This window comes from Sinocyclocheilus grahami, unplaced genomic scaffold (genome assembly GCF_001515645.1).
Source record: "Sinocyclocheilus grahami isolate Dianchi unplaced genomic scaffold, SAMN03320097.WGS_v1.1 scaffold1458.1, whole genome shotgun sequence".
Lineage (NCBI taxonomy): Eukaryota > Metazoa > Chordata > Actinopteri > Cypriniformes > Cyprinidae > Sinocyclocheilus > Sinocyclocheilus grahami.
This window is the reverse complement of record NW_015506637.1, coordinates 153,933-179,847: the sequence shown is the minus strand read 5'-3', so window position 1 is coordinate 179,847 and position 25,915 is coordinate 153,933. Positions and strand designations below refer to the sequence as shown.

Below are 25,915 nucleotides of genomic sequence, written 5' to 3'. Positions count from 1 at the left end.
TTCTTTTCTCAGTTTGTCACTGAAATGCACATGGCCACATCTAGTATGTCTATCCAGCTGAGAAAAGCAAAGCCCATGACCCGTGATGGACGCAGAATAAACTGTTCAGTGCTGCAGGACAAACATGAGTTAGAAAAGCTTGTGAATAATAATGAGGCAACACGTTTCATAGTCAGCAGCTGTTGTCTTATGATGATGGAATATTTTGCATTGCCCCAGCAGCCTGTCCTGTTAGCATTTTTAAAGTTCAAAAACTTGAATCAATGTTGTTCGCTGTGCAGTTTCCTGATGGTAAAAACACTTTTGATGAGCCTGACAGAGCAAAACATGTTTCCCCCAGCAGGTACTTTAACACAAAGCTATTCTCTAATGACAATCGTTGTGCAAGAGACACAAGCTACATCTTCTTTTCTCAGTTTGTCACTGAAATGCACATGGCCACATCTAGTATGTCTATCCAGCTGAGAAAAGCAAAACCCATGACCCGTGATGGACGCAGAATAAACTGTTCAGTGCTGCAGGACAAACATGAGTTAGAAAAGCTTGTGAATAATAATGAGGCAACACGTTTCATGCAACCATTAAGAGGGACTCCAGCGTACTGGGAGAAAACTCTGCGTGACTTGTTTGCTATACTGAGACAGCTGGGCACTCCCACATTTTCCTGTACGTTTAATGCTGCTGAGATGAGATGGCCTGAAGTGATAAATGCTATTAAAGCACAACAAGGTGAAACTGTGAACTTTTTTTCATTGCTTATTTTGGGTGAAAGATGCTCCAGAGTTTGAAAATGTTCAGGATCAGGATGTTTGTGATTTCATTGATAAATACATCTCGTGCAAATTACCAGACCGACACAAAGACCCAGAACTGCACATAATTGTAAGTGAAGTGCAGATGCACAGCTGTAATCACTCCAAATCCTGTAGAAAGAACAAGAGGCACTGAAGATTTGGATTTCCTAAACCACCCATTAACAGAACCACAATAACTCGTCCCAGGCCTCCTCCTGTAGATCAGTCTGATGATGAGAATGGATCAGAGGAAAGAGATTATGCCAGTGTTGCAAAAGAACAGCTACAGAAGGTGTGGAATCTACTGAATGACTCAAATCAGAGTTTTGAAACCATTACACAGCTACTTAATCAAGCAAACATGACTTATGAAGAGTATGAGAAACATATTGAGGCTCTGTCTACATCCAGTTTAATAGTTATGGAGAGATGACCACAGGACTGCTGTGTTAATGGCTACAATTCAATGTTATTAAGAGCTTGGAATGCAAATATGGACATACAGTTCATTCTGAACCCCTACAGCTGTATCATGTACATACTCTCTTACATTTCAAAAGCTGAACATGAGATGAGTGATTAACTAAAGAGAGTGATAAAAGACTCAAGCCCTGATAACCTGTCTGATCGTGAGTGCATGAAGCAGGTCATGAATGCCAATTCAAAGAACAGAGAAGTCAGCGCTCAAGAGGCAGTTGCTCGTACATGCAGTCTGAAATTGAAATCATCATCATGTTCTGTCATTTTCATACCCACTGATGACAATGCTGTAAAGATGAGTTTACCAATGAAGTACTTACAGGCCATGGATGATGACGTAGAGGATGACAGGATTGCCAGACAAGTACAAGGCCAGACCAAACAGACCTGAATTTGAGAACATGTGCATGGCTGAATTTGAAAGTGAATATCGCATTGTTTATGCAGGACGGACAAAAGGTAAAAATGTATTGCCACTTCAAAAAAATATGGGACACATACAGAAAAGAACAAGGGGAAAGCCTGCTGTTATCGGATTTGCTCATTTTTAACAGCAGAAAAACCCAGAAAAATTATATGGAACTCTACTAAAGCTTTACCTACCATATCACAGAGATGAACAGTTGAAGTCCACGAGATTCCTGACATATGTTTATGTTTTGTTCTACCCACTTAAATGATAGAAGTACTTGCGCTGTCCAATCTATAAAGACTGTGTCAGTTCCCAGAATAGTGAGGTCAAAATATAAATTTAATGCAGGATCTAGAAAAAAATCTGATCGTGATTAAACCAGAGAAATGTAAAATAAATGAACAAAAACTATTTTTAAAGTTTGGGCTCCTAAACATTAGATCACTCGCACCCAAAGCAGTTATTGTAAATTAAATGATCACAGATAATAGTTTCGATGTACTCTGCTTGACTGAAACCTGGCTAAAACCAAATTATTAAATTGGTATAAATGAGTCTACTCCACCAAGCTACCAGTGCTGGACAAAGTACACAAATCAAGTACTTGAGTAAAAGTACAGATACGTATGATAAAATATTACTCCAGTAATTTTACTCGAGTGAAAGTACAAAAGTACTCAATTTTTTATGTACTTAAATAAAAAAGTACTGATAGATAGATTTATTTTGCAATTTTATATAGGCTACTTAATTTAATGTGATATTATCACATATTTTTTTAATCCTACTGCTCAAGATACCTGAGCTTTTCCCAAAATAACCACTATATGGAGTCAAGATATATTTTTGTTGTTGATATGGACTACGTTGACGAGAGTGATTTGACCATCTGATTTTCACCAGTAAGAAAAAAGTGTTTTAAAGCTTGTTGTTTTGTAGAATATCACAGTTATATATGACATGAGAATAAGGCCTGAAGTTAGGAAGAACGTTTTAAAGAAAATATAATTATATTTTATAATGATTTTTTTCTTCTCAAACCTTGTCTGTGGTGTAAAACACCCCTGGCCAAATGCCCCCAGAGGGCATCACTTCCCACTTTGATAATTACTGTAGTTACCATTTTCTGAACATCACATCCTTTCTTTTTCCCTCAGATGTAATCGAGCTAGGTGGTTGAATAAAAATATTTGGACTTTATATCTAAAAATTACCTCAATTTAGCACCAGCAAGCTTGTTAGCTAGACAGTTAGCATCAGCTAACAATATTGACTTATTTTCAGTATGGTTATGATGAATAAACATTCATATCTGTCTACTCCGCTAGTTAATCCAAACAATATAAAAATTTATACTGTTGATAAACAATATAAAAACAGATGTCACATAGGGTTAAATGCGTAGCATTTTAATAAAACTGTTAACGTTACAGCAGTGGGGAATATTAACATGTATGAGTTATTTTATTTAATCTGTGTTATTTTAATGTTTCGTTTTTGTTTTTTGTTTTTTTATCTAAAAAGAAACACTGATGTTGATGTGTCTGCATTCAAGCATTTCAGTGGGCTTAAATAGATCACCCTTTACAGAGGATTTTGTTCACAAACAATTGACAGTTTTGACCTAAGTATGATTTTCAGTTACAATAATTAATCCTAAAATTCGATATTAGTAACTTACTTTTAACAGCATCAGAAAAGACGCGCGCGCTCACAAGATCTCCCGGTTGTGAGTTCAGTTCACTGGAGACTCGCACTAAACGGTTCATTTGAATCAGTGAGCTGTCGACTAGAGAACAGCTGCATTCGGATCATTCCAATTCGTGAATGAATCGTTTGGAGCGATTTACGAACTGATTTAAAAGGTTCATTGAAAAGAATCAGTTCGTTCATGAATCAGACACCGCTTCTGCGTGTCGGAGCACGTGATATATTAGAAGGAGTAACGATATGTTTTATGAAATGTAGTGAAGTAAAAAGTACGATCTTATACTTTGGAATGTAGTGAAGTAAAAGTAAAAGTTACTCAAAATAAAACTACTCCAGTGAATTACAGATACTTGAAAAATGTACTTAAGTACAGTAACGAAGAAAAACTGCTCCATTACTGTCCACCACTGCAAGCTACTGTTATAAGCATGAGTCCCGTCAGACTGGTCGTGGTGGCGGTGTTGCAACTATATATAGTGATATTCTCAGTGTTACTCAGAAGACAGGATACAGGTTTAACTCATTCGAAATACCTGTGCTTAATGTTACACTAAGTTGTTACCTGTAACAGAAGAACCGCTTCTCAATATTATTAACTCGTCGTTGTCTTTAGGTCACGTCCCAAAACCATTCAAGCTGGCGGTTATTAAGCCTCTTATTAAGAAACCACAACTAGATCCTAGTGAACTGACATTACAGACCCATTTCAAATCTTCCTTTATGTCTAAAATTCTAGAAAATGTTGTGTCTGCTCAGTTTTGATCCTTCCTGCAAAAAAATTATCTCTATGAAGAATTTCAGTCAGGTTTCAGGCCCCACCATAGCACAGAAACTGCAAAATTACAAATGACTTCTTGTTAGCTCCTGCGTACCTAACTAGTCTTCTACCACGCTACAATCCATCACGCTCCCTAAGGTCGCAAAACTCTGGACTTTTGGTAGTACCTAGGATAGCAAAGTCCACTAAAGGAGGTAGAGCTTTTTCGCATTTGGCTCCCAAACTCTGGAATAGCCTTCCTGATTACATTCGGGGTTCAGACACACTCTCTCTGTTTAAATCTAGATTAAAGACACATCTCTTTGGCCAAGCATTCAAATAATGCATCTCATAATCTTGTACTGCAGTTATATCTGATCAAATGCACATTATTATTGTTTATCTTGGGTTAAACAAATAAATTTTGCTTGGTTGCATCATATAATAATTGCTGTTAATAGTGTTTATCGTCTGTTTGACTACGTCTTTAATTGATTTTTCCGTACATTTCTGCCATAGCTTAGTCTTCATCTGTGAGCTGAACTGTTTTACTGTTACATCCATGAGATGATGTAAATTCAGATGAATGTCATATCACAGGATGTCATAGGTCAGTATCATTTATGAAATCTGGAATTGGGTTTCAGCTGTTGGGAGTTTAGAAACTGATGAGCATATCTGTTGGTTTCATTTGTAATGAGGTTCCAGAAGTCATCAGTCAGAAAGAGGGAAAGAAAGTCTAAGGGTGCAGCACTGGTCAAATCTTTCTCTCCTAGCTAACCAACAGGCTCAATCAAAGCGTTTGATCCAGTCCTGATACACTTCTTCATTTCTCAAAAAAACCCAGCCACCATTGTCATCGCTATTTCCAGCCCTATTTAGAGCCAGATCACCCCTGCTGCCTCTACCACGTCTCCCGGCTCTCCCACGCACAGTACGGCCACATCTACCGCGGCCTCTCCCACCTCTTTGAGGCGCTGGAGTATTTCTCCTACCCCTGCTGCCTCTACCTCTAGCAACAGCTCGAAATGATCACTATTATAAAATTATAATATTATTATAAGGGTCGAAATTATCACTTGTTTGTGCTTCGTGAACACTCGCGCCTTGCACAGTGGCACCATTGCGCTGCAAAGATGTACCGGGAGAAGCGCGATAATTAGACGACCGATCGTCAATTCCAAAAGGCAAATATTCCCCTTCAGAGTCAGAATCGGCTAATAACATTTGCAACACATCCTCACGGTACAACTTTTTATTAGCCGTTTGGCGATTTTCTCTCACAAATCTCACAATTTACTCAGACGCTATGAACTGAACTGCTTCCGCATCAATGACATGGTAGCTCACTTGCTCTGCTATTTGCTCGAACACTTTGGATAGGAACATGACGTCATTTTGGTCTAGTATCAAAGTACTACATGTCTCCCATCTAGTGGTAGCAACAGCTCGAAATGATCACTATTATAAAATTATAATATTATTATAAGGGTCGAAATTATCACTTGTTTGTGCTTCGTGAACACTCGCGCCTTGCACAGTGGCACCATTGCGCTGCAAAGATGTACCGGGAGAAGCGCGATAATTAGACGACCGATCGTCAATTCCAAAAGGCAAATATTCCCCTTCAGAGTCAGAATCGGCTAATAACATTTGCAACACATCCTCACGGTACAACTTTTTATTAGCCGTTTGGCGATTTTCTCTCACAAATCTCACAATTTACTCAGACGCTATGAACTGAACTGCTTCCACATCAATGACATGATAGCTCACTTGCTCTGCTATTTGCTCGAACACTTTGGATAGGAACATGACGTCATTTTGGTCTAGTATCAAAGTATTACATGTCTCCCATCTAGTGGTAGGGAATACAAATGAGATATTATACCATATTAGGATCGACAGCTTATTTTATTAAGTATGACGTCTTGTTGCAATTTTGCGACTTTGTTGCTTAGAGGGTTAATAAATCACCACAGCAAAACCATTCAAGCGATCCAAAATCCATCTGCAATATAAGTTCCTCAATGTTTTGGCATCATGTAGACAAAGTTTGGTGTGTATAGTATAATTCTCCTCTGATGAGTATGCATTAATTCACAGCTATATTTTTCCAAAAATCAATTTTCAAATCAAAATAGCCGACTTCCTGTTGGTCGTAACTAATGACTAAATTAGAAAGTTGTCCAGCTTGATGAGAACAATATATGTACCAAGCTTGGTGACTGTAGCTAAAACTAACCCCCCAAGTTTTGTCAAAAGGTGGCACTATAGAGTGCTTCTTCCACACCCTTTTATGAGCTTTTGCCAGTGTCTATCTATCATTAATACTGATATGTGTGCTGAGTTTCATCAAATTCTAAGCTTGTTATCTGCCTCAAAATCATCATAAAAGAATATTAAAGTTTAACATGTTGCCATGGCAACAGTATTTTAAAAATCAATAATCCCTTCACAGTTTTACATCGGCTGTGTTTTGTCATTATTAACATGTGTGCCAATTTTCATGAGTTTTGGAGCACGTTAAGGCCCCCAAAACCCCTGGATCCTCGATTTAAAAAAAAAAAAGAATACTTCGAAAAACAAGAGTTTTAATAATCCTTAGGAAATCAATTGGGCCTGCGCCTTAGTGGCTTGGGCCCTAGTAATAATCCTTAGGAAATCAATAGGGCCCTGTGCCTTAGTGGCTTGGGCCCTAATAATAACTAGAAGCTAACGTTAGTGAACTAACTTTGATGTCGACTTGGCAAAAGAGCCAGAGTACTTGTGTGTCCAGCGTTCTTGAGCTGCCCCACTGCAAAAAAAACAAAAAAACATACAACATTATTTTTCTATGGACCCTTGCTATTTTCTATTCTAATAAAAAAGCCTAGGCTATGACAACAGCTTCGACAGAGTTGGCTAGCTGGATGCGAAATAAGTCGTGCCTGTGTGGCGTTCCCTGTGTGCTATTTCAAAGTCCTGTCACTGAAGCGCTGTGGGCAATGACACAGAAGGTAACTGAAACAATGCGGTTTAACTCAAGGCAATCATTAGGGGTACAAACACAATGGTTTGTGTAGATGATGCAGTTACACAATGGATGTGTCTCTTTTCAAGTAAATTATGAATACTATTATATGCACAATATGAAAATAGATAACTAATATAGTGTCCCTTCTTCACTTTTTCAGTAATGTCTGACAACTTGAGAAATATATTGTCAATACCATTAAAATTAAGATAAAAAGTAATGGTCTATCAGTATTTAGGAGATTACAGTTTTTGCATACTTAATATTGGGCTTTATTAAAGGTTATAAAAATATAATGAATTTATATGCATTTTTATTCAGTCACTTAAATGAAATTTTTCAAAGTCTTGGAACAGATCTTGAAGGATATGCTATCCTGTGGCTCCCTCGTGTGGACAGCATTAGCATTATGGCCTTCATCTCTGAACCACATTACGATTAAATGGGCAATATTTCTTGAATGATTACAAATGTTTAAGGATTAGTTTACTGATAGTATACCCACATTAAACTCGAATTTACTGATTCTGTATATTATTTCATGCTTTAAGAGTTTAATTTTCAACTTACATTTTTAAGCAGTGATTATTGATTATTATGTGACTTGTTAAATGTTTTTTTTTACAATTATAATATATAAACAATATAATGATGAAAAAAGTACAAGAGTTATTGTTTCCCTAATATTTTGTATAGACACTTGTTATTTTGTATTGTAATGAAGAAGGTTTTTATGACAACAAAAATTGTCATTTCTAAAAATGAAACACTAATTTTCTTCATATTGTTTTTCAATAGGTCAAGCACCTTTTCATAAATATGGCTGTTTCCAAGGTTTTTTTTTTTTTTTTTATGATTTACATTTAAAAAAAGTAAAAGACAAGTAGGCTACTTCAAGCTTTTTAAGCAGCTTGTACAAACCCTGGTGATTTTTGTTATATACCGCTGTAATGGTCTATTCTAGCAAACAAGTTTATTATGATAAAAAAATGTAAATGTCAGTGAAATTGCGCGATAAACAATCTGCAAACAACAGTATAACAGAGCAGGTTTTAGGTTTGTAGATGTTTAGATGCAGAAATGGAAGAATCCTAGAATCCTAAAATAACATTGGATAGTTTTCATTAAATTTTGATTCTTGTTAGGGATGGATAGATAGATAGATAGATAGATAGATAGATAGATAGATAGATAGATAGATAGATAGATAGATAGATAGATAGATAGATAGATAGATAGATAGATAGATAGATAGATAGATAGATAGATAGATAGATAGATAGATAAAAGAAGCCAGGACAAACGAATGATTTTCTGTTTTTTATGGATTAACATTGAAGACAGAAAGCAGCTGGTAAATGCAGTTGCTTTAATATTCACATCCATCCACCTCCGATTTATTTCTCAACAGTTTATGTTCATGTGAGATATAAACAAATGTTTTCAATGATATTTGCCAAGCTATCATGTATTTTGAAATAATCTTGTATGTGATTGTCTGTTGTAGCGCTGAGAGGCCAGAATCAACGTGTATCGGAGCGCAAGCGATCAAGACACGATGCGTTGCTCTGCAGTTAAACACAGAATATCTCACAAGCACTCATATGCACTTATTTGACCTCTATGATATGTTCTTCTAGTTGTATTATCTTCGCTTAAGTGTTGTAATGTACCAGGCTTAAAAACACATGTAAATGATGTAGTTTCTGAATGTAGCCTTTTTGTCCATTCGAGTGTTGAGAAACCGGCGTGATGCGAGGCAGATGTCAGTGAAACATAAATAAAGCTCACATGCACTTAACTTAGCTCTTTAATATGTTCTTACAATTATATCCTGTAAATTCGCTGGAGTGTTTTTTCACAAGGCTTTAAGACGTGCAAATAAAGAATTTTAATGAGGACGCTGCAGTGAGCTTGCGATCTCAGTAAGCTAACGCAAGACTTTCAGTTACACAAAAGAACAAACACCTGAATTTAGCTCTTGTTGTGTTCTAATGGGTGGATCGCATGCAATCGCTGGAATATTTTATTTTAAAAGGTTCTAAAACAAGTGCAAATGCAGTAGTTTTTATGAGCACGTACGGACTGCACTCGCTGATCGGTGCGGTGACAGTTCTCTCGTCTTTCACACTGTTCTCTGGTCAGACAATCATTATTAATGAGCCCTGACCTGGTAATGATCAGATATGTTGTGAAACATTTTAAAGTGAAACTGAGTAAGAGGAGTAAGAGGTGTGCCAGTATGCAAATATTATAAATATCTTATTTTTTAAAACCACAAATAGTTTGTTATATATTTTTGGGTTAGAGAGGTAAAAGAGAAGAAAACAAAAATATTATCGATTATCAGCAAGCCCATGAGCGTAGAATACAGTAGGGACGTGGGGGTTGCGTTGCCCACTCTTACTAAAACGTAACAATTGTAGCCCACACTTTTTTTTCATGCAAGTGTATTCATGTAGAAGTTTTTATTAATCTAGATTTAAATACAAAAGAGACAAGATAGTTTATGCATGATCCAATGTTTTATTCGTATTCAAAACAAGTGAACAACACGGAGCACTAAATACTGTTATTCAGTGTTTCATACATTTTGAAAGGCAGAGGGTGCTATGACGTGCCAGGTAGCCCCTAATATGGACAAAGGCAAACAGCTTTCGTGTCAGGGTCCTGTCACTTCGGTGTAGTGTAATTCATGGTTTTGTAACAGAGCCCTGACACTCGCGTCATGTCTTTGTTTTCATGTGAGCGTGCGGCTTTGAGAGTGCTCGAGCCGTGAGCTCTCGTCTGCGTGTACTGTTTCATGTTGGAGCGTGGTGTTCAGATCCCGGCACTCATGTCTTGTTGAGTTTCGGTTTCGTGTCGGGGTCCGGACACTCGCGCTCCATGTTCTGTCTGGTTGTGTGAGCGTGTGGTCTCGAGTTGTGTTTTATGTAGCATGCGGTTTGTGTTCAGCCGCGTGCTTTTCTTGTTGTCTTATGTGAACACGCAGTTTATGAGTTTTCTCATTAGCTGCGTGTTCGTGTCTTTTTGTTCAAGCACATGGCTTGTGATTGTTTTGCTGGCCATGTGCTTGTGTTTTGTTTTGTGTGAGCACATGGCTTTTGTCTTTGTTTCCTGTGTGCCATGTGCTCTCATGTCAATTGTCTTGACCCCACCCATCTTGTTACCTGATTATTGGTTAATTTGCCCCACATGTGTTCCCTCGTTACCCTCCTCATTTGCTCTCCATTTATTCTCCTTGTGTTTGCAGTCTCGGGCCAGTTCGTCATCGTATCACCATTGAATGTATCCTGTCGTGTCGTGTCCTGATCCTGCCTTGCCAGCCTGTTTTCCCCCCACGGGGTAGTTTTTGTTGTTTGTTTTGTTTTATTTTATTTGATTAATAAAGCCCTTATCTTCCTGCACTATTGAGTCCTTGCTACATCCTTCATCCCCAACCCTGACATTTTGCTGTTGTGAAGTTGAATAATAAGCAGAACCATTTTGAGTGATAACATGCGAAGACAAACGCACAATCGCAACAACATATGGTCTATATGTGTTTGAGTCATCTGAAATAATGAATATAGTATATGTAAATAATGCAGTGATAATTGACAGCATGTAGGGTTATTACAGTATAGAAAGTATTAAGCCATATTCTTTGAAAATTTGAAAAGTGTAATATATAAAGAAATCATAAAATGGTCATTGGGATAATAAAGGGAAACATTTTATAGAATAAAATTTTGGTTAATTAAATTTAGTTTTGGTTATTGTTTAGTAGTGTATTTGAATTTGTAGCTAATTTAAAGTGAGAGATAACATATGGTCTATATGTGTTTGAGTCATCTGAAATAATGAATATAGTATATGTAAATAATGCAGTGATAATTGACAGCATGTAGGGTTATTACAGTATAGAAAGTATTAAGCCATATTCTTTGATGAAAATTTGAAAAGTGTAATATATAAAGAAATCATAAAATGGTCATTGGGATAATAAAGGGAAACATTTTATAGAATAACATTTTGGTTAATTAAATTTAGTTTTGGTTATTGTTTAGTAGTGTATTTGAATTTGTAGCTAATTTAAAGTGAGAGATAAAAAAAATCACATGACAAATTAGATAAAAGTTAACAAAAGAACTAAAAAGATATGTACAAGCAGAGTGTTCTGATGGTCCTCTAAATGTGCAAAACATGTAATTATACAGTATACAAGTACAACTGTATTAACATGATAAAGTGCATTACATGTTTGTGCTTTTGGAAATGATCTCTTACATTCCCGAGTAGTTTGATTTATTTATTTGCTTGCTTCCAATTCAGGTTTAATATAAAGTATTGTGGATTCAGTAAATGTAGTTGTGGCGAGAGTAATTGTTTATTTGGTAATTTTTGTAATAATATACTCTATATTGGGATGTACTTTTAATTATATAGTGTTGTTATTTGATGTTGTTATGTAGTTACTTGTGTTGATTAAATGGTCACATTGTTTAATATTGCACTTGTCATAGGCATCTATAATAGCATTGTGTACAAAATAAAATGCTGTAGTTTGCTTAGTTTAACATTGATGTACTATGTATTTGTGTTTTTTAGATTGTGTCATCTTGGTGTGATTCCTTCACTGCAACTCAATTTTGGGTGTCAGAGGTAATCGGTAACAGATAAACACACCGACTACATTAATATTTAGATATAAGCTATAGCTCTCTTGAATAGCCTGTTTCCATTGTAATGTGTAAACTTAGTATTGTGCCTTATTTGGATTTGAAAGTTGTCACTATCTAAAACAAATTTTTGAATAAAATGCTGTAGTTTGCTTAGTTTAACATTGATGTACTATGTATTTGTGTTTTTTAGATTGTGTCATCTTGGTGTGATTCCTTCACTGCAACACAATTTTGGGTGTCAGAGGTAATCGGTAACAGATAAACACACCGACTACATTAATATTTAGATATAAGCTATAGCTCTCTTGAATAGCCTGTTTCCATTGTAATGTGTAAACTTAGTATTGTGCCTTATTTGGATTTGAAAGTTGTCACTATCTAAAACAAATTTTTATTTTTCCTTAGGTGTTTTTTCATATGACAGTGTTGCATAGGCTGTACTTCTGTAAGTAAAGTAAAGTAAAGTAAAGTAATTAGTCTTTTGTCATGATATTTGCATTTAATTACTGAATATTGGATAAACAGAAATGAATCATGTATTTAAGTTAGTTTAGAGTAAAGTATGACATGTTTCACCCTCAAGTGGGTAAGTTATTGTCTTTATATTCTAAAAAAAAAAAAACAAGATAACCAAACGTTTTTTTTCTATATTAATGTTGTCAGTATTCATTTAAATGTGAAGTTTTGAAATGTATGTTAGTCAATGTGCATTTAACATTGTAATTAACATGATTTTTTTCTGTGTGTGTTTGTCTTTATCTTGCATACTAATTTAAACTCATGCCTTTGTTCTTTTTCATCCTTTCTCTTCCAACTGACAACTGGCCACGCTCATGCTGCATTGCTTTGCTACTAACCTTTTATGCATCTAAGCTACGCTTGCCAACACATCTTTGAAAAGGGGTCAGAAAAACTACCCAAATACTGATCTTTGATCACATCTGAACCCAAAACACTTGATATTGCAAAGAGAAATCTTTGACTCTGAGTTGTAATCTCAATACACAGGTAAGAGAACTGAGTTACAATTTCACAAACAGTGAAAAGAGAGATGTAAATGTACTTTCATGTACACTGTTTCCATTGTCTTCAATGACCATTGATTTGACGACTTCATCAACTTGTTGGCATAAACAATAAGACATATTACCTTTGAGTATCAGTTAATTTATCAGTATATATTCAGTAACAAAATTTATTTATTTACCAGTTTATTTCCCAGTGCTGAAACAACACCATGCCAAGAAAAGGAAAGAGGAGTGCATCTCAGAAACAACACAGAAAGCTAGAAGTTGCATCGGGTGCCAGTAGCAATACCAACTTTGTGTCAGGTATGAATGATGCACACACATATGTTGTGTCTGTTAGAGCATCACATTGTCAAACTGATCCTAGGTACAACATTTACTCCAGAGGCTGCCAGTGTACTTGCAATTCTTTAATGTTCCTTGCAGTCCATCATGAACATAATGAGCTAAGCAGTAGTAATTTAGATAACATTTTACAGAAAGGTGATGCACTTTACACTAGAGCCAAACAAATGCTGCAGAGCAAAGGACAATTTGTACATAACTTTTTTTAATTTGATGAGCTACCGTGTACAGTTGAGACCAACTCAGAGTTGTATAACTTAGTGAAACATCCTAGGAGCTTTGGATTTCTAAGAGATACACCTGCACTAGGTGATTATGAAAATCTTGCAAACACACTGCAATGTCTCAAAAGTGATGTGAGTGATGCTTTGCTGTTATGTGGACAAACATGTATTGCTGTGTTTAGAGATCGCTCAGGGAGGCTTGGTTATTTTGATTCACATTGCAGAACAATTGAAAGCATGTACACTGATGAAAACACAGGTACGGCTTTAATGCTGACATTTTCTCTTTAAAAGTTTTGATAGAGAGATTGCTATTATTGTTGCAAGCGTGTTTGGACTTAGGAGACCAAGAACAGTTTGATCTGCTGTCTGTATCATTCGTAAATACATTAGCAAGTTGTGTACATACTCAGCATTGTGTGATGAACGATGAGCTTGAAAGGAATAGACAGCCATCTGTCTATGCTGAGAACGCAGGTCTATCCAACAGTCAACAGTCTGCTGATATTTCACAACAGTATGTTCAACTCCAAGAGTCACCTCAACAGTTACCCGAGAAAATTTCCCCCGGAGTTACATTAATTAAGACAAACTGAAATGAGCAGTCAAAGAAACTGAACAAGATTCGAAAGAGAGAGGCTTATAATAAAAAATGGTGCAAAGACCTGGCTCACAAGAAACATGAGAAAAAAACTGATTTTACATAAAGTCTATGACTATAAAAAAAGTAGCAAATACAGGCAAAGACATAAACAAGCCACGAAGAACACATATTGGAATCATTTGATTTACAGGGAAAAACACAAACAAGCAATGAAACACAAGTTTAAAAATATTAATGAACACAGAGAGAGAAAAAAGAGAAAGGTTACCAGCAATTACAGGTATAGTGCTAAACACTGTTGCCATACAACCCTGATGAAAGGTTTCATGCCAGACATTGCAGTAGCTAATATGGTTCAGTTCACTCCCATTCCTCCAGAACTCAGTAATTTGAATATTCTTGAGAGACATGTTATTGCGAAGTACATTCTCTTTGCTAAAATTATAACACTTCCTAAAGGTCAACAGAGGGCTATTAAAGGAGCCATAATATCAGTTGCATCTGAAGTGGAATCAACAGTAAATATTCAGTAACGTAAATCAACAGTATATATTCAGTAACGTAAAATTACATACAAAATTTGAATATGCATAAAGTTTTGTGTGCTTTAAGAAAACTAAAAGAAATTCATTCCGAGTATAAAGATATCATTATAAATAATACAGTGTTAGAAGAAGAAGTGTATAATCAGCATGAACAGTCTGCAAATTAAATCAGTGCTTCTGATGACGAAATGGATATTGACAGTAGCAGCCGAACTGACAACACAGAAGAACAGAGCAATGAAAATGAACACAATGATTCAAGTCATGACCCTGAGAGTACTGAAGAACATCCCCCTGGTCTTGCCTTGGATACATGTCTTCAGCCCCCAGATCTTGGCCAGCACTTGTTGTCCTATGAAAATTTAATATTTTGTATTGCCCAAGCAGAGAGAAATAAACCTACAAGTATGCTTAAGATTCCTAAATTAGAGTCTATGTCTTTTCCAGTGCAGCTTCCAAATGGTATGAATACCATTGATGAGCCTGCCAGAACAAAAAGTGTCTCCCCTAGCAGATACTTTAAAACAAGTTTGTTCTCTGTTGATAATCGCTGTGCTCGCGATACAAACAATATTTTCTTTGTGCAATTTGTCACTGAAAATAAACTGTTCACTGCTGCAGAACAAACAAGAGTTAGAAACGCTTGTAATAAACAAGGAAGCAACACGTTTCATGCAACCATTAAGAGGGACTCCAGCATACTGGGAGAAAACTGCGCAATTTATTCGCTATGTTGAGACAACTGAGCACTCCCACATTTTTCTGTACATTTAAAGCTGCTGAGATTAGATGGCCTGAAGTCGTAACTGCTATTAAAGCACAACATGGTGAAAGTGTGAAATTCTTTGAATTAGACTGGTCTGAAAAATGTGAAATTCTGAGAAGCAACCCCATCACAGTAATGCGAATGTTTGAGAAACGAGTTGAGGCCTTAATAAGAGATCTAATCATGTCACCTTCTCAACCTATTGGTGAGGTTATTGACACTTTTTATAGAGTGGAATTCCAACAACGTGGCTTTCCACACATTCACTGCTTATTTTGGGTGAAAGAAGCTCCAGAATTTGAAAAAGATCAAGATCAGGATGTGTGTGATTTCATTGACAAATACATCTCATGCAAATTACCAGACCCAAACAAAGACCCTGAGCTGCATAGAATTGTAAGCGAAGTACAGTTGCACAGTAGTAATCACTCAAAGTCCTGTAGAAAAAACAAGAAACACTGCCGATTTGGATTTCCTAAATCACCCATTAACAGAACCACGATAACCCGCCCCAGGATCTACTGAATGACTGAAACCACTGCACAACTACTTAATAAAGTCAACATGACTTATGAAGAGTATGAGAATTATATTGAAGTTCTGTCTACATCAAATGTAACCGTTATGGAGAGACGACCACAGGACTGCTGGGTTAATGGCTATAATCCTTCGCTGTTAAGAGCTTGGAATGCAAATATGGACATACAATTTATTCTGAATCCATATAGCTGTATCATGTACATTCTTTCATACATTTCAAAAGCATGAGAAGAGCAATTACCTAAACAGAGTGATAAAAGACTCAAGCCATGATAACCTGTCTGATCGTGAATGCATGAAGCAAGTTATGAATGCCTATTCAAAGAACAGAGAAGTCTAGAGGCTGTTGCACGCATATGTAGTCTAAAATTGAAATCGTCATCACGCACGGTCATATTCATACCTACCGATGACAATGCTGTAAAGATGAGTTTACCCATGAAATATTTGCAGACCATGGATCCTGATTTGGTAAATGTGTGGATGACAAAATTACCAGACAAGTACCAGGCCAGACCAAACAGTCCTGAATTTGAGAACATGTGCATGGCTAAATTTGCAAGTGAATACCGCATAGTTTATGCAGGACAAACAAAAGGTAAAATGTTTTGCCACTTCAAAAAAATATGGGTCACATACAGAGAAGAACAAAGGGAAAACCCGCTGTTATTAGATTTGCTTGTTTTTCACAGCAGAAAAACCCAGAAAAGTTTCTATGGAACCATGTGCATGGCTAAATTTGCAAGTGAATACCGCATAGTTTATGCAGGACAAACAAAAGGTAAAATGTTTTGCCACTTCAAAAAAATATGGGTCACATACAGAGAAGAACAAAGGGAAAACCCGCTGTTATTAGATTTGCTTGTTTTTCACAGCAGAAAAACCCAGAAAAATTATATGGAACTCTACTAAAGCTTTACCTACCATATCACAGAGATGAACAGTTGAAGTCCACGAGATTCCTGACATATGTTTATGTAAGAAAACTTTATTAAGAAAACTTTTCTGCCATATCGCACAGACAACCAGCTTAAGACCACAAGACTCCTAACATATGCATCATTTTATGCATTTGCTTCAGTAAAACTACCAGGCACTGATGAACTGCAGCGTGTGTTCAACATTGTAAATACAAACAGTGAAAAATACGAAAAACATAATGAGGCCATTGAAAAGGCAATTGAAAATTTTGAACAGAATGGTCCAGTTGAAGATGCATGGAGTACGTTGGCACCAGCGAATGAACTAATTAGATTGGAGAGCATTATGGAATGTGAACCCATTGATCCTAATGAAGTAAACGAGCAGGATGAAGTTCCTGAATACACATCATCAACCTCTCTCAGTAACACAGCTATGCCACTCATGGAATCCTGCACAGATTCGCAAAATGTATCAGAGCTTAAATCAAACACAGGCATCTATATTTTATGCTGTGCATGACTGGTGCAAAAGATGTGTTTCTGGTGAAAAACCACAACAGTTTATGTATTTTTTAAATGGAGTGCTGGAGTTGGTAAGTCACACATTATAAAATGCATTTTTGCAAAAGCAACCAAAATCCTGAGTAGGCTTCCGTGCACATGAGACCATACAGATATTTCCAAGCCAACCGTTCTCTTGACTGCGTTCACAGGAACTGCTGCATTTAATATCTCAGGTAAAACTCTTCACTGTCTTCTGAAACTACCAAGAAGCTTGAAGCCTCCATACCAAGGCCTGGAAAACATTTTGGATTAAATCAGGGCAGACCTCTCTAATGCAGACATCTCAATTATTGATGAAATATCTATGGTGTCAAAACAGTTGTTTGCCTATGTGAACTGGAGACTGCAGCAGATTAAAGGAAACCAGAAGCCTTTTGGTGGATTGTTCATACTAGTTGTTGGGGATTTTTTTCAACTGCTGCCACTAGGAAGAGCTAAACCACTCTGTGTGTACGAGGACCATGTGCTAGACATCTGGAAGGATCATTTTCAAATGATAACACTGGCACAGATCATGAGACAGAGATAATCTGGCATATGTCTGGTTTGGAAACTTGTCTGTTCAACTGAAAAACACACTGGCTCATATTCACAAAACAGCTATGAAAATCATAGGAATAAAACAATATGAGCCCATACAGACTTTATATGAACAGGCAGTGATGAGAAGAGCAATAAGTATCCGTACTGATTCCAAACATCCTCTTTTCAACGAATACCCGTCATTACCATTAGGAAAGAGACTAAGAATGCCAATGTGTAAAACTAATAGACTGAAGCTTTCATTTGTTCCTGCCTCGATAAAAATGCTGAATTTTAACAAAAACAATGCTCATATAGCATATTAGCACTTTACTGTGTTTTGCACAGTATGTATTTTGCATTTTATACTTGTATATTGTTGTTGTTGTGTTTATTTTATTTTTTTATCTGTTTTATTTATTGTTTTTGTCTGTTCAGAACAACACTGTAGCACTTTGCCCAAGACAAATTTCCTTTCGGGGACAAATAAAGTTTATCCTTATCCTTATCCTTATATGCTGAGTTGCTCAACAGGCTAAGAGTGAAACAGAAGCAGGACAAACTGAATGATGCAGACAAGTGCATGTTAGAAACAGTCACAAGATCCTCCCCTGAAGAGTGTCCCACTGATGCATTACATGTCTATGCAACCAATAAAGAGGTAGACAATCATAACATTGAAGCCATATCCTCACACTTTTCGGATATTATTAACATGGATGCAGATGACTACAAAAAAGACCCATGAACAGGTGAGATGAAAAGGCAAGTTGCCCCATGTAAAGGAGACAAATGTGACCTTCTTGACACACTACAGATTGCTATTGGTGCACGAGTGATGCTAACCAGAAATATTGATGTAGAAGATGGCCTGGTTAATGGTACTTTTGGCATATTGAAAGGTCAGAAGAACCACTCAAAAGAAAGAGGACGGTTCGAAGACAATTCCCCATGAAGCTTGCTTTTGCATGTACTGTTCATAAAGTGCAAGGCATGACAGCTGATTCTGCTGTTATGTCTGAAACGCATATTCGAACCAGGCATGGCATATGTTGCACTCAGCAGAACAACATCACTCAGCAGATTGCACATTACTGACTTTGATGAAAATAAAATTTTCTGTGATCCTAAAATATGTTCGTCCTTGGAGAATATGCCAAAAGCTGACTTTTGTAATGTCCAGCCCATCCTACACATACTGCAAGACTCAAGACTTAATTCATCTCTCAAAATCCCTCATCATTACACAGAATGACTGCAGTGTCATATGGATGATTTTAAATGCCACCATGAGCTACTATTGACTAATGTTTTGTGTTTCACTGAAACACATTTGTCTGGCTCCGCTGTTCCTGAGGATCTTCAGCTGGATGGTTACACTATGTACAAAAGGAACAGAAATGTATCTTACACAAACTATTCACATTTGGCTAACAGGAAAGGTGGTGGTGTAGCAATGTATGTGAAAAACAACTTTCAAGTTTGTCCTGAAAGTTGTAAAGAATGTTACAGACTTGGAATGCTTGGTTTTAAAGGTAAAAACTCCTAGACAAGCACTTATTGCAGTAATCTACAGACCACCAAATTACAATTGATAATCTTTGATCTTTGATTTCAATCCTATTATAGTATGCGGAGACTTCAATGAAGATCAGCTGTCCAGTGGCAACAAACCTATTCTAAGTTTATTTCAAGAAAAAGGTTATACCCAACTTATTAACTCTGGGATAACAGAAAACAACACTCTTCTAGATCCTGTTTTCATAAACGGTGCACACTCACATGTCAGAGCAGGTGTACTACAGACATATTAAAGCTATCATGATCCTGTGTATTGTATTTTAGAAAAAATCTTTATAACTCACACCTTCAACACAAGTATATTATTTTCATAAATACAATGCATATCAATAAACTGTTTACTGGTGAGTCTGTTTCTTGTGTGCATGTGCGTGTGTGTGTGTGTCTGTGTGTGTGTGTATCCATACGTGTATGTGTGTGTATATATGTGTGTGAGAGCGTTAGATAAGGAATGAATGGAGAGTGAGTGTCCTTTCCAAGGATCGCCACCTTGATGTGGTGGAAAGGCTTGCGCGTGCGTTCCAGTGATCCCAAGAGTAAATCAGTCTGGAGATTTTCACTCCAGTTTTGCTTGGGTGAGGTTCCAGACTAAATGCGATCCAAATGGTCATTAATTGAACTAAATAAAATCTTATTTTAACTACTAGGCTATGAAGACAGCTTCAACAGAGTTGGCTAGCTGGATGCGAAATAAGTCATGCCTTTTATTGTTTTCCCTGTTTGTTATTTGTTCATTATTTGTTACATTCAGTTATGTCAAATATGTTGTCAATACCATTAAAATTAAGATAAAAAAATTTAATGGTCTATCAGTATTTAGGAGATTATAGTTTTTGGATACCATTTTGGGATTTATTAAAGTTTATGAAAATATAATGAATTTATATGCATTTTTTTAGTCCTAGTTTTGTGCATTGTGTGTGTGTGTGTGTGTGAGAGAGAGAGAGAGAGAGACAGGGTCACATCTCAGTGGAGTCAGCTGTCTTAACCGTGGCTTGTGTACTGCAAACACATATTCATCACTGTCTGTCACGCGACTCTGTTCCCCTTTCAGGCTGTCTTTACATTTATTTTGAAAAATGAAGCTCGCGATTATGGTAAGGAGCGTTACATTTCCGACGAGTGCTTGCGGTGTTCGGCCAATCACAATGCACTGGGTCAGCTGGCCAATCAGAGCAGACTGCGCTTGTCGGAAGGAGGGGCTTTGTAGAAAACGAAGCGTTTGAGAGAGGCGGGGCATAGAGGACCTACAATAATGTACAGTATTTGAAAAATAATGTGTTTTTTGAACATTAAAGCATGTCAACATATTCTGTTACACCAAATACACAAAATAATGATCTTTAAAAAAGCATCATATGGCCCCTTTAATGTTGTTTTTTAACAATTTTAGTATATAAACAATATAATGATGAAAAAGTACAACAGTTATTGTTTTCATAATATTTTGTATAGAAAGTTATTTTGTATTGTAATGAAGAAGGTTTGTCAAGGTTTGTCAAAAATTGTCATTACTAAAAATTATACACTAATTTCATTCATATTGTTTTTCAATAGGACAAGCACCTTTTCATAAACATGGCTGTTTTCAAGGTTTTTTTTAAGCTTTACATTTCAAAAAGTCAAAGACAAGTAGGCTACTTCAAGCTTTTTAAGCAGCTTGTACAAACCCTGGTAATATTTGTTATAGACCACTGTAATGGTCTATTCTAACAAACAAGTTTATTATGATAAAAACATGTATATATCAGTTAAATTGCGCAATAAACAATTTGCAAACAACAGTATAACAGAGCAGGTTTTAGGTTTGTAGATGTTTAGATGCAGAAATGGAAGAATCCTAAAATAACATTGGATAGTTTTCATTAAATATTGATTCTTGTTAGAGCAATAAATAAATAAATAAAAGAAGCCAAGACAAACTAATGATTTTCTGGTTTTTATGGATTAACATTGAAGACAGAAAGCAGCTGGTAAATGCGGTCTCTTAATATTCACATCCATCCACCTCCGATTTATTTCTCAACAGTTTATGTTCATGTGAGACATAAATGAATGTTTTCGTAATCTTGTCTGTGTTTGTGCAAGAGAAGTTTTTCTTATTGAGAGAAGCGAGGATGAATGCGGTCCGGAGCGCGAGTGTCCGAGCTGCGACGCGTTGCTCTGCAGTTAGACAAAAAATATCTCACAAGCACTCATAATATGTTATTCTATATTTACGGTGTTGGATCGCTGGAATGTTTTGATTTATAAGGCTGTATAATTGTGTTCAGTCGCTGGTGTGTTTTAACTTAAAAGGCTTTTAAACAATTGCAAATTAATAAGTTTAATGAGAATGCTGCAGTGAGCTGCGATCTCAGAAACCCGACGCAAGGCTTTCAGTTACCCAAAAAACAGCTCAAACACCTGAATTTAGCTCTTGTTGTGTTCTAATGGGTGGATTGTATGCAATAACTGGGATATTTTATTTTAAAAGGCTCTAAAACAAGTGCAAATGCTGTTGTCAGCACGTACGGACTGCACTCGCTGATCTGTGCGATGACAGTTCTCTCGTCTTTCACACTGTTCTTTGGCCATCAGACAGTCAATATTATCCTGTCTTGACCTGGTAATGATCAGATATGTTGGTGTAGCTTGTCATTGTGGATGAAATTTATGTATTTATTTGTATTTTAACCAATGTCTAGAGGAGAGAATTGCTCCTCTAGGGGCGCAATTTTTCTCAGCCAATGTATGTTTATGGGAATTTTTTCATATTTAATAATTATTTATTAAAAAAACTAAGTCTGATCAGTCTGAAAAGATATAGCACACTTCTCGCAATCAGGGCTCAGGTCTCTGCCGAGTTTGAATTAAACCCTGGGACGACTAGAGTGGGAAAATTTTTTCTCAGAATAATAATAATAATAATAATAATAATAAGTTTAAATAGCATAACAGTATGTTGACCTTTTTAAAGCAATTTTTGTTTACATAATTGAGAAATATTTGAAGGCTACATGCTGTTTTATTATATTATTTACTTATAAGTATTATAATTAATAATTAACTCATTAATTGAATCATTTGTTAAAATAGTTCAAGTCCCCCTGCAGTCACTCATTTTATCCCTTAAAACTCTTCTTTGATAATCACAATGACATATTTAAAGTTTTTTGTCCCATGGAAGTAATTTCTTTATGTCTTGAAATGGTTTGAATGCAATTCTACACTGCGATAGTTCAGCTGTAACACTGGTTACATCACTTGCCCACCGTGGCACCACCCCTAACAGTCGTTTTTGATTCTATAGTAATAAAAAATAATTTAGTTCAGTTAGAGACTGAACAGACTCTACAACTAAAAACTGAACATGTCTGCTCAATTCAGCGTGAGCCAGATCGGCAGCATGAGGCAGATTTCGCTTCACTCAGATGAAGGCGGAAGATTTGTTTCAAAGCGAAATGCAAAAGCTCCGATTTAAGTGAGTTTGCCATTATACTGTTTTGTTGTTGTGTTTATCATTAAAAATAATAATGAACCAACTATTCAAACAATTGCCGTATATTATATTATATATATTTTTCCTTCTCAAGTCATCTCATGTCACTATATGGAAGGTACGTTGCATGCAATTTTGGTTTCATGTCGAAACCATTCAAACAATTGCTGCCCCCGAATAAATATGCTAATTAGCCCCGTCTCCACTCAATCACAGCAGCTCAGACCTGCTTCACATTCACTCCTTTAACTGAAGTAGTAAATGCTACACAATCGCAATATTGGATAAATGGTTATGAATTGAGTGAATTTCTTCAAATTCCAAAAGCCTTATATCGTAGAAATCACACAAAGAGAGCTCACTTTGGTTACTAAAAATCTGTATCTCTTATGTACATCACGTCATCATAATGAGAGGATTCGGAAACACACTGAACAAAATCTGGATTCTGACTATTGGCCATTGCACTCTTGAAATCAGCAGATATGTCTGTGATTGGCTACACTGCTCGAGGCTGTAAAAACAAGATGTAATAGAAACCTTTGACCAAATATGAAAAGCCCCACACGCTGAAACGATGGTTTGATTTTGCTTTAAAGACAGATTGTCTGTGTTTTTCTCTCCATGATTACTCAGTGCTTCTGAAATTCTTTTCTTTAGAAGAGAAAAATATACAAACTAAATGGCCAGTTTTGTTTAGGAGTTATTTATTGAACTGATTCAGTCGAACAGCACTCTTGCTCATTTCATATTGCCCAGTGATTAGGACTGCAACCTGCCACAAATGATTATTTTGATAATCGGTTAATCTAATTATTTTTTTAGAACAATTATCCAACTAATCGTTGATTATTTCACAGATTAATCAGTAGGCTTTAGTCAATTACTCAGCTTTTGCAATTATTAAATACTGAGTTATATATATATTTGTTTGCACTCTGACATATTGGCTGTGTCCCAATTGAGAGGCTGCATTCAAAGAACGATTGCATCACCGCGGTGCGACAAAGGCTGTGAATATGAAGACTCCTTCAAATGTGGCCTCAAAATGCATCCTTCGTATCCCGGGCAATGTAGGATACAACTGAAGGATCCTTTGGGCCCAGACTACCCCAAAATTCATTGTGCTCTGATGATGACAGGATTTTTGGAGAGAAAATGCTGGATTACAGTGAGTATTATTTTTTTATGTACATGAATGGACCAAGGTGAGCATGTTTAGACAGGTTGTGAACCCTGTTTAGATTTCCGACTGTTTAATATCACTTTCCACAAAGTCCGGTACAAACGTTACTGACGCTCATCAACTGCAGCTGTCACAGTGGCTAGGAGACAAAGTCAATCCTCTTTTTTTTTTTTAATTACCAGTGTTGTTGATAATATCGACTAATCATTTCAGCCCTACCAGTGATATAACAACACAATCAGGATGTTCTTTGTTAAATGGGATCTTTGTACCTGTCATAAAATAATTATAATATTCATATGTGGAAAAAAAAGATTTGATGTTTTTAACCTGTCAGACATCTGTCCAGAGATCACAGAACCAGTCAAAACACCACAGAAGAAGAGTGAGGTCGTCAACGGAGCCCTCCAGTTATCTGAACACACCAGATCCCACTGCGATTGAACAAACAACGCAGGTTTTAAAAAAGATTATATTCATCTGTAGAAGGAAAATTAGGTAAACTAACTCTAAACTAAGTTGCTAAAAGTTACATGACATCTAATCCGCTAAATGGCGTAGTTTACATTATTTGAGCTCTTCTGGTCTTAATTAAATACAGAAGAAAGGGAGCCAAGACAATGTCTCAAATGGGGAAGCTGTCACAATGACTATTGTGTTGAAATTTTGATTTAAAATTCCAATTACACAAAACCTCGTTTTCAATGATAATGGGTTTGCATGTTGATTTTTATTTTTTTTTTAGTTGGCATCCAAATCAGAATTAACCTTATTTATTTTCTTAACACATGTTAGTGGTCTTATTTTGAATGAATAGCCATGCCAATATTTTGAAACTAAAAGTCATAACTTGCGCAGGTTTTAAAAAAGATTATATTCATCTGTAGAAGGAAAATTAGGTAAACTAACTCTAAACTAAGTTGCTAAAAGTTACATGACATCTAATCCGCTAAATGGCGTAGTTTACATTATTTGAGCTCTTCTGGTCTTAATTAAATACAGAAGAAAGGGAGCCAAGACAATGTCTCAAATGGGGAAGCTGTCACAATGACTATTGTGTTGAAATTTTGAGTTAAAATTCCAATTACACAAAACCTCGTTTTCAATGATAATGGGTTTGCATGTTGATTTTTTATTTTTTTTTAGTTGGCATCCAAATCAGAATTAACCTTATTTATTTTCTTAACACATGTTAGTGGTCTTATTTTGAATGAATAGCCATGCCAATATTTTGAAACTAAAAGTCATAACTTGCTTTTTTTGTCATATGAATCACGTCTCTCTGCAGACATATGCAAATCTGTGCTGAAGTCACAATGCATTTCAATCCAAATGTACTTTTTTCATCCAATTTATATTTTTCCTTCTCAAGTCATTTAATGTCACAATATGGCAGGTACGTTGCATGCAATTTTGGTTTCATGCCGAATTAAAACTAGACACCTCTTTGGGAATTCTGGCCTACAGAAAAAAAACTTCCAATATCTTTACAGATGTACAAATGCGCCATTTACTGATTAACAAGTAAACAGTATATAATGAAGTCTTTTTTTTTTTTAGCACAAGAGTATTGCTCATGAAAGCCCATGTGTGTGGAATTTACATAAATTTCACAGGTCACACGGAAATTGGTTATAATTAAAATTATGTATTTTAATTTGTTCCAAATAATGGTTTGATTTTTTTATGTTGCCTTTTACATTTGTGCTGTTTTATGACTTGTTTTGTTCAATAATGGTCTTCCTGTTTAAATATAGCTGTAAAAGCCATATC

At 36.1% G+C, this 25,915-nt stretch overlaps 1 protein-coding gene across 1 annotated transcript in view; it reads right to left on the bottom strand.

Annotated features, from left to right (window-relative positions):
* LOC107570440 (solute carrier family 22 member 4-like) overlaps window positions 1-25,915 on the bottom strand; it is a 67,421-nt gene that overhangs the window by 40,359 nt on the left and 1,147 nt on the right. The window contains exon 2 of the mRNA XM_016256669.1: window positions 24,473-24,576. Within this exon, the coding sequence (XP_016112155.1) occupies window positions 24,473-24,576 (104 nt within the window). The remainder of the gene's footprint in view (window positions 1-24,472; window positions 24,577-25,915) is intronic.